Source organism: Hylobates moloch, unplaced genomic scaffold (assembly GCF_009828535.3).
Source record: "Hylobates moloch isolate HMO894 unplaced genomic scaffold, HMol_V3 SCAFFOLD_3, whole genome shotgun sequence".
In the NCBI taxonomy this organism is placed as follows: Eukaryota; Metazoa; Chordata; class Mammalia; order Primates; family Hylobatidae; genus Hylobates; species Hylobates moloch.
The window spans coordinates 1,175,460-1,188,802 of NW_026652278.1; the positions used below are offsets into that span (position 1 = coordinate 1,175,460).

Below are 13,343 nucleotides of genomic sequence, written 5' to 3' on the forward strand. Positions count from 1 at the left end.
ACACATGCAAATGCACGCGCGCACACACACACACAAAACTGAAGTCTCAGAAAGGGAGAAGAGGGAGAACAGGGGAAAAAATAGTCAAAAAAATGGCTAAGAATTTTCCAAAACTGATGAAAGATACTAACTCCCAGATTTGAGTTCTATGTATTCCAAGAAAAATAAGTAAAAAGAAAATCATATCCAGGCCCAGCACAGACTGCTGAAAACCAAAGACAAGGAGAAAAAATTTTAAGACAAAGAAAAAAGACACATTACCTTCAAAGGAGCAACGAATAACAATGAACGTTGAATTTTTAGCAAAACTCATGGGAACCAGAAGACAGTGGAGCACATCTTTAAAGTTCAGGGGATGGCAAAAATCATCCACCTAGAATTCTGTCCTGCGCAGAATAAAGGTGAACTAAATTTATTTTCAGACAAACAAAAGCTGAGAGACCTTACTGCCAGTCAAAGCATAACCATGACACAAAGAAATACTAAAAAAAAAAAAAGTTATTTAGCTAAATGAAAATCAGCCCTCACTGGAGCATGAGGCTGCAGGAAGGAAGAGCATCGGGATGGGTAAAAGTGAAGCAAACACTGATGTCTAGTAACAGCGCGTCAAGACACTGTTGGGGCACAGAGTACCTGTATCTTGCGTGCTTACCCGTGGAAGGGAGGCGGACGAGAGCAACAGCATCAAGGGCAGGGGACTGGAAGATGGGAGGAACCTTCTCAGGTCACTGGCTCATTCAGGAAATGCTAATGAACTCAAGGGCACGTATCAAATCTCTAATGCAACACTGAAGAGAATAATATTAAAAGATATTACTAAAACTCTAATAGAAGAGATATAAATAAAAAAATTGATCACTATCGGAAAGCAGCAAAAGAAGAATAAAGGAATAAAAACATGAGATACAGAAAACAAAGAGCAAGACGGTGGGCGCGGAATCAGCCGTATGCACGCTCACCGTAAATGTGAGGGCCCAACACTGTAACTGACGGTGGACACGGAATCCGCCGTACGCACGCTCACCTTAAATGTGAGGGCCCAACACAGTAACTGAAAGACAGAACTGGCAGCTACAGAGAGAAAAGGAGTCCCAAGTGTATGATGTCTCTATAAGCTGCACCGTAAATCCAGTATAAAGACACAGAGAGGCTGACAGTAGAAGGATGGAAGAAGATGCATTATGAAAACGCTGACCAAAAAAGCAGCGGTGTGCCTGGATTAGTATCAGACAAAATCCACATGAAGGCAAGAAGTGAAAAGGAGAGGCGAAGAGAAATAGTTCATAATAATGACAAGGTCAGTTCGACAGGAAGATAGAACAATCCTAAATTTGCAGGCATCTGACAAAATAGCCCCAAAATACACATAGCAAAAACTGACATAACTAAGAAACATGTGTAGTTCATGATCATAGCTAGAACTGTTCACAGGCCTCTCTCAGTAACTAAGAAACCAGGCTTAAACAAGTCAGTCAGTAAGGGTACAGGAGCTTTGAGCAACAGGATTAGTCAATGTCACCTGACACACACAAAACAGTGTACCCAACAACTCCAAAATACATTCTTCTCAAGTGCACAGCCTACATTTACCAAAACATACCCTGCGGCAGGCCACGGGGCAAGGCTCCACAGTTTCAAAGCACTGGGATCACAACGGACACGCTCTCTGATCAACAACCAGGTGAGCGACCTGGAAGCTGAGCCCCAAGCCCAGTTAAACCTTCAAAGGAGAGCAGCTCAACCCACTGCTGACTCCAGCCTCACGGGAGACCCTGACCAGCAACGCCGGCTAAGCTGCTCTGACTCCTGCCCTCAGGTGCGAGAAATGGCAAACGTCTGCTGCTCCAGCTGCTGGGCCGCAACAGGTCACTGGCACCTTTTCTAGCTTCTTGAATGGAAAGCTTAGATGATCAATTTCACACCCTTCTTCTTCTCTAATACATGGGTTTGGAAGTGATGCATTTCTAAGCACCAGTTAAGCTCTCGGAAAGTAGAAAGTGCAGGGCGCAGAGACCCATGAGACAGAAAACAAACAGCAAATCCAGTGAAGCCAAAACCTGGGGCTTTTGGAAAAGAGGAACAAAATTGATAAATCCATAGCAAGAATGATGAAGAACACCAGGTCAGGAATAAAACAGGGGACATTATTACGGATCCTAAAGATAGGGAAAATAAGAGGAACTTTATGCTGATACATTGCACAACTTGGATGAAATGAGGAAACTCACTGAAAACCATATTTACCAAAATTAACACAAAAAGAAACAAAGTCTGAATAGTCTCACCTCTGTTAAAGAAATCAAACCAAAGATGTTTTCAAGATCCAATCAAACACTCAGCACAAGAGACTAAGTCACACAGAATCTACACAGCCTGGGCAGACAGAGTGTGAAATAAGGCTGATCTAGGATGGGGAGGTCTGTGGACCTTGTCGTGTCCCTGGGGTGGAGTCCACTGAGTGGCAGGCTGAGTGGTAGCAACCAGGAAGGGGTCAAGGCTGAAAGGAGGGCCCCGTAGCCGGGCAGGGAGCAGGGGAAAGGTGGGCCCCCAGGGGAAAGGAGGGCCTGTCGCTGGGCAGGGAGCAGGGGAACCACTCCCCGGAAGCCCTTTTTGGCTGTCGCCCCTCCCTCCTAGCCAAAGGTGGTGCTGCAGGGACTTCCGGCTTGGCGGGAATCAGGTGACCTGGTCTCCTCTCCCACACTCAGATAACTAAGTGAATGAAAGCTTTTGTAACAAATAACTAAGTGAATGAAAGCTGTGAGTACTTTTGTAACAAGGGCTCCAGGACAGGAGAGAGGCAGGTGCCTGGGCATGAGCATTCTGTCACTCGGCTTGGCGGGAACCTGCGGAAAGAAGGGAAAGCAAACCACGTGCTCACAGTGCCCTTTCTTTTAATACGGCTGAAATCTCCCACAGCCTCAGGAGAGGAGCGTGGGCCTGTCTAAGGAAAACAACAGGCTGCGTGAAATCAGCCCTAAGGGTAACACTGAACCTGGCGCTCTTCCGGCACCACACAGGAGGCGACGCCGGGGAAAGAAGACTCAGCGGCTCCTGTCTGAAGACGTCTCCATCAGTCCAGCCACCTGGTGTCACTGGTATCTGCGAACATTTCCTGATTCTTCATATTTTGTGTTAAAAATGTATTTTGAGGCTGTGCCGCTGGCAGGCCAAGCAAAAGGTTTCCAGTGAGAGCCGCCCGTCGACGGTCTTTGTTCAAGGTTAATCCCAGTTTTAGCTTCAATACTTCATCCTGTAGCTCTGTGGCCTTATGGGAGACAAGGAGGGGGAGACGTTAGAAAGGCTGGCAGGACTTAGGGTGTCACCACGTCTCTGGCTCAGATTCCACATGGGGCCCAGGCCATGTGGGCGTGAGCAGAGCTAGCCCCACTCCCCCGGGGCCCCTGCAAGTGGCATCATGGCACAGTCCTCCCTGCAATGGGTCCCAGCTGCCTACTTCCACCCAGCTCCCAGGCCTTCTACCTCATGAGGACACCACCCTCTGCAGGCACACACATGGCCACTCATCCTGGTGTCCCCACGGCCCCACCCAGGTGTCCTGTGCAGACGCAGGTCAGTGGATGAATAGACTTCGGGCATCGTCCTGTGGGCAAAGGGAAGGCTGATGCCACACCCCGGGCAGTGTGTTGGCAAGCATCACCACAGCCATGACCACACCTTAGAGCCGTAACTGTCCTGGGAAGCGGATGGGGCCACAATTGCCACCCCCACCCCACAGACACAGAAGCCGTGGATCAGGGGTTCCTACAGGAGAAGGAACTTGCCGAGCGTTAAACCAGGGGCAGGCTTTCTGTTCCAAACCTCGTGGTCCATGGCCAATCCCCTGGGCAGAACAAGGTGAGGCTGAGGAGGGCACTGCGGGGGGCCCGCAGGTGGAGAAACTGAGGCGGGGATCTTCCCGTTTCTGCCCCTCAGGCCCTCTGCAGAGTCCTAACCTCCCCACTCCAAGCACAGGAGCCCTGGGCCACCTGGCTCCCCTCTCCCTCCCCAGCTTGCCTCGCTGGGGGCACAGGTTGGACACTACCTCCAGTGCAGGTCCCGGGAGACCCCTGTAGTCTCCCCTCTTCCTACAGCCATAATCACAGCAGGTCCCTGGAGACCCCTGCAGCCTCCCTCGCCCCCCATATCGTAACTGTGGGCTACAGCAGCACTCACGGCTTCCGGCTTTGCGACTTGGCCAATATTACTTGTTACTGACCCAGTAAGTAGTCATTGATAACGTTTTTTGCTTCCCATAGAAACCTGTATTCCCTGTGGGATTCATAACTGCCTCCTTTTAAAATGTTTACTTTGTTTTCTACACCTGTCATTACATCCTCTCAAACTGTAAGCCTCTCTCAACATCCTCCTCCACTGGCCAAGTCTCAGACTGACCTGGTCCCCCTGGGGAGACCCCGCCAGGCTTCTCTCACAGCAGGGGCGGCCGGGGGTTTCTGGGTCAGCCCCCTTTCTTCTGGAACTCTTACCTTCCTCTCTCAGCATCTACTCCCTTGTTTTGATAGAACAAATTCTACAGCAGCTTCTGGAGAAAGACTCTCTAGATGGGAAGCAGCATTTTGAGTCTTTGCGTGTCTGAAAACGTCGTATTGTGTGCTGACCCCTGACCTTGCAATCGGAGTACCGAATCCCAGCGCCTGCTGAGGGCAGCGCCATCACCGCGACCAGCTCCCTCCCAGTGCCTGGTTCTGTGTGGGCCTCTCTCCCCGCCCTCCCTGAAATCTCTGGGGGTCCGTCCTGCTCTGGTTCAGGATGCCAAGCCATGGTGCCAGCACGTGTGGGCCCTTCTAGCAGGAAGCACGATGGTTCCTTCGTGCAGAGCCCTCCTGCACCCTCTCCCTCCGTCTGCTCTCGTCTCTCCTGCTGGAACCTGCTGGAACCTGCCAGATGCTTCGCTCTGCTCGGGTTGTCCTCTAACTTCCTTTCCTCTTGTCTCATCTGTTTCCCACCTCCCCTTCCTGGGGGATTTATTCATCTACTAATTTAATTTTTAAAAATTTTTGCCCCATGTTAAACTTTGCCTTGGGAGTTCTTCTGGGTTACCTGAGTGTTCACTTTCTACAACAGCTTGCTGGGTTTCATGGCAGCAGACTTGTCTATTCCCACGGAGGGATTTTAATTCTGGCTTCTCATTTTTAAGCGTCCCCTAATGTCCACATCTGTCCGAAGCTCGCTCCCCAGCCGGCTGGCTTTGGCCTCTCCCTCACCTTGGGGCTTCCCTCAACAGCTGAGGAACCTCTCGTGACTGAGGCCCTGGAACGAGGCTGAGATCGGGGTGTCGGTGGCGGGCTGCTGGCTGCTCAGTGCAGGCTGGGGCTGTCTGGGGGACGCCCAGGTGGCTTCTGTCTTGGTTGGCTGTTATCTCAGACAGCGCCACGGAGCTGGCCGGCCCTCCTGGTCGGTTGTGCACCTGATCTTCTGCAGAGCTCTTCAGGCCAAACACGGCCGCTGTCACCACTGTGGTGCCTGATTGGTCAGCTTATCTAGAGGCAGCCCTGGCTCCTGCTGGGTAGGCTGGAGGAGTCAGTGGGCTGGGCAGAGTCGGGAAGCAGACCCAGGGCCCGGGAGTGACCTGTATAGACTCCGCTTCCTTTTTTTTTTTTTTTTTTTTGAAATGGAGTTTCGCTCTTGTTGCCCAGGCTGGAGTGGGATGGCGCCATCTCGGCTCACTGCAACCTCTGCCTCCTGGGTTCAAGCGATTCTCCTGCCTTTGTCTCCTGCGTAGCTGGGATTACAGGCGCGCGCCACTGTGCCTGGCTAATTTTTTGTATTTTTAGTAGAGACGGGGTTTCACCATGTTGGCCAGGCTGGTCTCAAACTCCTGACCTCAGATGATTCACTTGCCTCGGCCTCCCAAAGTGCTGGGATTGCAGGCATGCACCACCGCACCCCGACCCCCGCTTCCAATCCTTCTGTGGTTGGTTTCGTCTTCCTGTGCTTTTCGGGCTCTGGGGCTGCATCACTGTGCATCTTTGCTGGCATTTTGCTGGGCAGGGGCCCTTCACGCTGCACCACTAGGGGGCTTCCTTCATGCAAAATCGCGCTGGCCTCCACGTGTGCAAGGACAAGGGCTCACCTGCCAGCCCCCAGACGACAGCAGCTGAGACCAGGTGGAGTAGTGTGTCTGAGAGGACAGCACCCCCACCAGAGACAGATTCCTGCACACTGGCTCTGCAGCCCTGGCCCACGGCCTCCACCTGAGGGCTGAGGTGGCTGCCCCTGCTCCGGCCATCATGTTTGCATTCCAGCCAGGAAGGGAGGGGACAAAGCTCAGGAAGTTCACACTCATCTTCTGCTCACATCCTGCTGGCCGGAACAGAGCCACAGGCCCATGTCTGGCTGCAAGGGAGGTTGAGAAACGTGGCCATTTGTGGGGCAGCCTGTGCCCAGCTGAGACGTGGGGCTCTATTATTACAGGAAAGACCCTGGGGAGGGGGAGCCTCCTGACAAGGGGGCAGGCTCCTCTCCATTTTCTCATCCTGAGGAGTGAAGGTCATTTTTGCTCCCTCTCCTGTCATTCTGGTGGCTTCTGGGCAGTGGAGATAAGCCTATGTGCAGAGTGGGCCGTGTTGACCTGGAAGGGCCATGTCTGTTGGCTGGTTTGATTTCAGCATCTTCTTTTCATCCCTCTGGGCTTTCTTCTCTCTCTGCCCTGACCCATCCACCCTGGCCCTCTAATCAAATGCAAGCTCCTGGCTCATGGGCTGGACTCCAGCCCCTCCTACTTCCCCCATTTGGCATCCCCTTCTCCCACAGGCCAGGCTCCCGGGTGCATGGGGGGGTGCTCCCGACGCACGCCATGCCACCGAGGACTCCTTGCTAGCGCCACGCCATGCGCAGCACTGCGCAGACACCTTGAAGGAAACACGGGGGGCCGGGGAAGAAGCCGGGAGAACGAGACCCTCTGCTTCTAGAGGTGCAGTATGAACTTAGACGGTTCTCTGCTTGGGACATGCCAATGTCTCATGCACATGTGTGCCCGCCTCCATACAGCAGGCTGGTGGGCCATGCAGCCACGGAGCCAGGACTCGTCTCTAATGCTGCTGCAGGGTTTGCTCAGGCCCTGCTCTAAGGAAAGACACGCTCTTCTGGCAAAGCCCGAGACTTCACCTGCAGGGAGGGCTGGCATGATCCTCTCGCCAGCATTATACAAACAGGTTCCCTACTGAGTCTAAAGAACACAGTACTTTCTTTTTTGCTAGTGGGCCTGTGTAGACAGCAGAAAAAGGGAGGGTCATTTGAAATGGACTGAGCCTACAGGAGGTCCAGGTGCTCAGAAGGCAAATTTCAGAAAAAACTATAATTAAGATCGTTTCCTAAAAATGAGGCCATCAGGCGGCACGGATGCCTGCCACGCTGTTCTGGCCTGTCTCAGAGGGCCGCTTCTCCCCTGGCCCACCCACCCGGCCCTCTGTGAGAGGCAGTGGGACAGAGGAGAAGGATGGCTGGAGCTTGTGGACAGCCAACACCACCTGTCTCAACACAATTCACCTCCTCTAGGGCAGGATCAGCTGCTTCCCAACTCATTCTTGGGAGTTTTAAAACCCCTTCCTCTGGCTCTCCCAAGCCAGGACTGAAGTGAAGGGACCCACCTCACGGGCATCCTCTGGGCTCAAGTGCTGCGGGGAGCCTGTCATGGAAAGTTAGCGGGTGTTTATGTCCCTGTCTCCTGGGCAGGGTGACATAGCACATCCCTCCCTGGATCTTGGCAGTAACTTGGCATGGGGCACACAACAGGAGCCGGTGCTGGTGACCTGAACCCTTCATCAGGAACTTCATATGAATTTTTTTTAATCACAGAAAAACACGAGACAGGCATCAAAGCACAAGGTGAATCTGTGGCAATTCATGTCCCCAAGAAGACAGTGCAGTATTTGGACCTTGGCTTTGCATTCAGACATACCCAGGTTGGACTGAAAGCTCCACCATTTACAGTGTCACCATGGGGCCAGTTACGGCACCTCCGTGACTCTCGCTTTTCTGACCTGTGAAATGAGCGGCACCGCCTTCCTCCTAAGGTGGCATGAAAGTCAATGAAGAGACAGGTGTGGCCTGGGGTAAGCATTTGAGATCAACCGCCAGTGTCCTTCTGGGTCATTCTCTTGTCTCACGGCCCCCATTCTCTGCATGTAACCAGGGTGGGGGAGCACAGGAGAACAGTGGGGGACACAAGAGCCAGCTCTCAGGTTTCAGATTTCCAAGCAGACTTTAAAAATCCCGGACTTGAGTTTTTTAGAGCAGCCTTCATCCCACACTGGAGTGGTACACTCGAGGCGTGCACACGGACACACTGTTACCACCACCCAGAGTCCACAGTCGACATGCGGGCTCCCGTGTGGGGTGGCACAGTCCATGGGGTTTAGACAAACGCATCATCACATGGATCCAACAATACAGCATCACGAAGAGTAGTTTTACTGCCCTAAAACCCTTTGTGTTCTGCTGATTCACCCCTCAATATCCTACTACCCCTACCCGGGCCACCACGATCCTTTTACCATCTCCATCTGTGTACAGCCTTTTCACGCTGTCATGTCGGCTCCCCCGTGTCTTCTCATTGCTGATGGCTCGTTTCCTTTCAGTGCTAAGCAACGTTCCACTATCTGCATGTTCCAGTTTATCCAGTCACCTGCTGAAGGACACCTTGGGTGCTTCCAAGTTTTGGCAATTATGAAAAAAGCTGCTATGTCTGTGTGCAGGTTTTGGTGTAGACATAAGTTTTCATCTCCTTTGGGTAAACACCAAGGAGTGTGATTACTGGATTGTATGATGAGAGTGTGATTAATTTTGTAAGAAACCGTCAAACTGTCTTCCAAAGTGGCTGTACCATTTTATATTCCCAGCAATTAATGAGAGTTCCTGTTGCTCCACATCCTCACCAGCATTTGGTGCTGAGCGTTTTGGATTTTCTGCAAGGTGAATCTCCTTAACTTGCATTTCTGATGACACACAATGTGAAGCTTCTTTTCACATGCCGATCTGCCATCCACGCATCATCTTTGATGAGGTGTCTCTGCAGATTCTTGGCCCATTTTTTAATTGGCTTGTTTGCTCCTTTTTGTTGAGTTTTTCAGAGTTCTCGGTATATTTTAGGTAACAGTCCTTTATCGGGTGTATCTTTTCCAAATATTGTCTCCCAGTCTGTGGCCTGTCTTGTCCTTTTGGCAGTGTCTTACATAGAACAGAAGTTTTTGATGTTAATGAAGCCCGGCTTATCCATTATTTCTGTCATGGATCTTGCTTTTGGTGTTGTATTTAAACACCATACCCAAGGTCACTTAGGTTTTCTCCTATGTTATCTTGTAAAAGTTGTACGGTAACATTTTACGTTTAGGTCTATGACCCATTTCGAATTAATTTTTGTGAAGGGTGTGAGGTCTATGTCTAGATTCTTTTTTGGTTTTGGCAGTTGTTGCAGCACCATCTGTTGAAGACTACGCTTTCTCCACTGAGTTGCTTTTGCTCCTCTGTCAAATCAGTTAACTATATTTGCGTGGGTCTATTTTGGGGCTCTCTATTCTATTTGTCTATTCTTTTGACAATATCACACTGTTATTGTAGCTGTAGAGTCTTCAAGTTGGGGGGTGTCAGTCCTCTGACACTGTTTTTCCATCAATACTGTGTTGGATATTCTAGGTCTCATCTTCTCCATATACGCTTTAGAAACAGTTTGTTAATATTCACAAAATAATTTGCTGAGATTATGACTGGGAATGCATGAAACCTAAAGTTGGGAAGAACTGACTACCAACAACATTGAGTCTTCCTATCCATGAACATGGAGTATCTGTCCACTTATTCAGTTATTTCACTAAAGTTTAGTCGTTTCCCTCATATAGATTTTGTATACATTTTGTTAGATTTTACTTAGGACCATTTTTTTGGTGCTGATTTAAAGGTTATGTTTTAATCTTAAATTCCACTTGTTAATTGCTGGTACATAGGAAGGTGACTTATGTATATTAACCTTGTATCCTGTAAGCTTTTCTATGATCACTTCTTAGTTCCAGGAAATTTTTGTCAATTCTTTGGGATTTCCCACATAGATAAGTCATCTGAGAATAAAGACAATTTTCTTTCTTGTTTCCCAATCTGTATACCTTTTATTTCCTTCTCTTGTCTTCTTGAACTAGCTAAGAGTTCCAGCATGAGGCTGAAAAGCAGTAGTGAGAGGGAATATCTTTGCCTTGCTCCTGATCTTAGTGGAAAAGCTTCTAGTTTTTTGCCATTAAGAATAATGTTAGCTGCAGGTCTTTTCTGGATGTTCTTTAACAGGTTGAGGAAGTTCCCAGCTTATCCTAGTTTGCTGAGAGTTTTTATCATGATAGGTGTTATATTTTGTCAAATGCTTTTTCTGCATCTATTGATAAAACCAACTGATTTTTCTTGTTTAGCTTACTGATGTGATGAATTGCACTGACTGATTTTTGAATGTTGAATTAGGGTGTGTGATTGCTTTTATACATTGCTGGATTTGATTTCTGATTGTTGAGAATTTTTGCATCTACATTCACGAGCAATATTGGTCTACACTTTTCCTTTCTTGTAAGATCTTTGTATGGTTTTGGTATTAGAGTAATGTTGGCCTCAGAGAATGAGCTAAAAAGTTTTCTCTCTGTTTCTATCTTCTGGAAGAGATTATCGAGAATTGGTATAGTTTCTTCCTTAAACCTTAAATGTTTGGTAGAATTCACCAGTGAACCCTTCTGGGCCTGTGATTTCTGTTTTGGAAGGTAATTAATTATTGATTAAATTCCTGTAATAGATACGAGCATATTCATTTCTTCTGTACGTTTTGGCAGATGTTGTCTTTCAAGGGATTCACCTATTTCACTAACTTTATCAAATCTGTGGCTAGAGTTGTTCATAATACCAAATCGACTTTTGTGTCCATAACGTGAAGTGATGGGTTAAGACACAGATGTTTTGAAGCCCTAAGAGGCAGGGTTTGGGTGTCCAAGGACAAGGTCATACTCATAAACGATGGATTTAGAGAGAATAAGAGTTTATCTAAAGGCAGATACAAACTCCCTGGGCTGAGGAGGAAGAGTCTCAGAAGAGGGGTCTGAGTCATGTTGGGTGGGGTCTCCATGAAGTGGCTCCACATCCTGCCCTCATGCCTCCTCTCTCCCATCTCCAGCTCTAGGAGAGAGGGACACAGTGGAAATGGTGGGAATGGAGCCTGAAGATGGGGTGTGGGGACAGGAAGGCCAGGGCTGCTTCCTCCCGTGACAGTGCTGCATGCTCTGGGGGCAGCCCGGATGCAGCCCACACCAGCCTGACCTGTGTTCGGGCATGGCACACTGACCTGGAAGAGACCACCAGCCAGGGGCCTTGGGTAGCCTGAGAGGACAGGCCAGTGTTCTTCTGGCTACAAGAAGGGTAGGGACATGGGTATCCAGGTTCACTGCCAGGGATGGCAGCTGTGTCCTTCTACAGCTGGATGGGCTGGCCATGCAGCAGTTCGGGCAGCAAAGCACTTTCCTTCATTCCTGCGTCTCTCCCACAGCCCAGGATACTCCAAGTACCAGGAGGTGGGCATCAGCATATGCTGAGTGAATAAACAGCACTGGCGGTGGCTGAGAGGGTGGTTAACATTCCAAACATGAGACACTTCTGTGAGCAGTTCTGCTTAGGAGGCTCTTGGTCAGGAGGCCTCGGATCCCCATGAATCTCGGCCTCCCTACATAGACACCGAGCGTGTCAGCCATGGTCCAGGTGGCCTCAGCCAGACCCCTCTCTGCAGTGACGCCCCTCATGGCCCAGCCCTGGGCCCAGAGCCTGGATCAGCTGGGTGCAAAGCCTCAAGCAAGGACCCCACAGACATGTGCAGAGGACTGGTTCCTGGTCCCTGTCAGCAGGCCGCCACTCCTGCCATCAGATTCCCAGTGCTGAGATGCCGAAGCCCGCCATGTGGCCCGGCACATTTGAGGGTGCAGCCCCTCAGCTGAAATATTTTCCTTCTCACGTGACCAACTGTAATTCTGGGAATTTCTACACCTCATAAGACACATTCCACACAGTCCCACAATTTTAGAGAGCATGTGCTCTGAAGAGGCACGGTGAGTTCTCTTCATTTTTAATAAAACAATGTTTTAGGCTGGGCACAGTGGCCCAGCACTTTGGGAGGCCAAGGCAAGTGGATCACTTGAGGCCAGGAGTTCAAGACAAGGCTAGCCAACATGGCAAAACCCCATCTCTATTAAAAATACAAAAATTAGCCGGGCGTGGTGGCGTACACTTGTCCCAGCTACTAGGGAGGCTGAGGCAGGAGAATCGCTTGAACCTGGGAGGCAGAGGCTGCAGTGAGCCGAGATTGTGCCACTGCACTGCAGCCTGGGTGACAGAACAAGACCTCATCTCAAAAAAACAAAAACAAAACAAAACAAAAAAACACTCCACAATTTTTTAAACAGAACCAAGAAATCCTTACAATTTCCAGATCCTCGGTAGCCTTCCTCATCTCCTCCAGCGGGGCCTGGCCATGGAATCTTCTTTGCTCATGCATTTCGGGGACGTGCTGTTTTATCTTCTCTTCTAAATTTCCCTCCTGGAGGGCACTGAGAACCAAAGGAGAAAAAGGGAAATGATTTGACACATTTACTCTCATCCTAGCAACTCCCGCCGTAACCAGGGAGAAAGCGTGTGCCTTTCTTCCCAGACCAAACCGCGGTCCTGAGGCTCCCGCACAGCTGTGCCAGTTACTGTGGAGCTACCCTGGGCCTCCCCCACACCCACTCTCCTCCAGACTCACGCCGGAGGCCTGGGCTGCCTCTCCCATCCCTTCTTCAGTAGTTCAGAAGCTGCCAGAACACACACTATTCTTATTTAAAAACCTCAAATTGATTTAAGATATGACACATTTAGGACACTGCACCTGGTGCCACATGAAGGGAAAAGCAGGTTTCTGTTCCCACATGGAATACACGGTTTTCCTAAATCCTTAAACAAACAGAAAAGTGTATTCAATTATGATTTTAAACATATTTTCTGTTAGCACTGGGGCTCAGGGATTTGGGGTTCCTTTAATTTTAAAGACAATGACTCAGGGTGGTAGAAAGAGTCGGGGATCTGCTGCAGGCGAGCTGTGGGGTGGTGGGGTCCACTCCAGTCTGCATGAGTGTGGGGCCCCAGGGTGTGGGCGTGGGTGTAAGTGCGGGCGTGGAGGTAGATGTAAGCGTGGGTGGGTGTAAGTGTGGGCGTGGAGGTAGATGTAAGCGTGGGTGGGTGTAAGTGTGGGTGTGGAGGTGGGTGTAAGCGTGGGTGGGTGTAAGTGTGGGCGTGGAGGTAGATGTAAGCGTGGGTGGGTGTAAGTGTGGGCGTGGAGG

General features: G+C 49.9%; 1 protein-coding gene across 1 annotated transcript in view; it reads right to left on the bottom strand.

Annotated features, from left to right (window-relative positions):
* Window positions 1–2,863: 2,863 nt before the first annotated feature.
* The window catches only part of LRRC27 (leucine rich repeat containing 27), a 46,834-nt gene continuing 36,354 nt past the window's right edge, over window positions 2,864–13,343 (bottom strand). Inside the window, 3 exon segments of the mRNA XM_058435882.1 lie at window positions 2,864–3,139; window positions 3,142–3,265; window positions 12,449–12,575. Of these exon segments, the coding sequence (XP_058291865.1) occupies window positions 3,090–3,139; window positions 3,142–3,265; window positions 12,449–12,575 (301 nt within the window). The 3' untranslated portion in view covers window positions 2,864–3,089.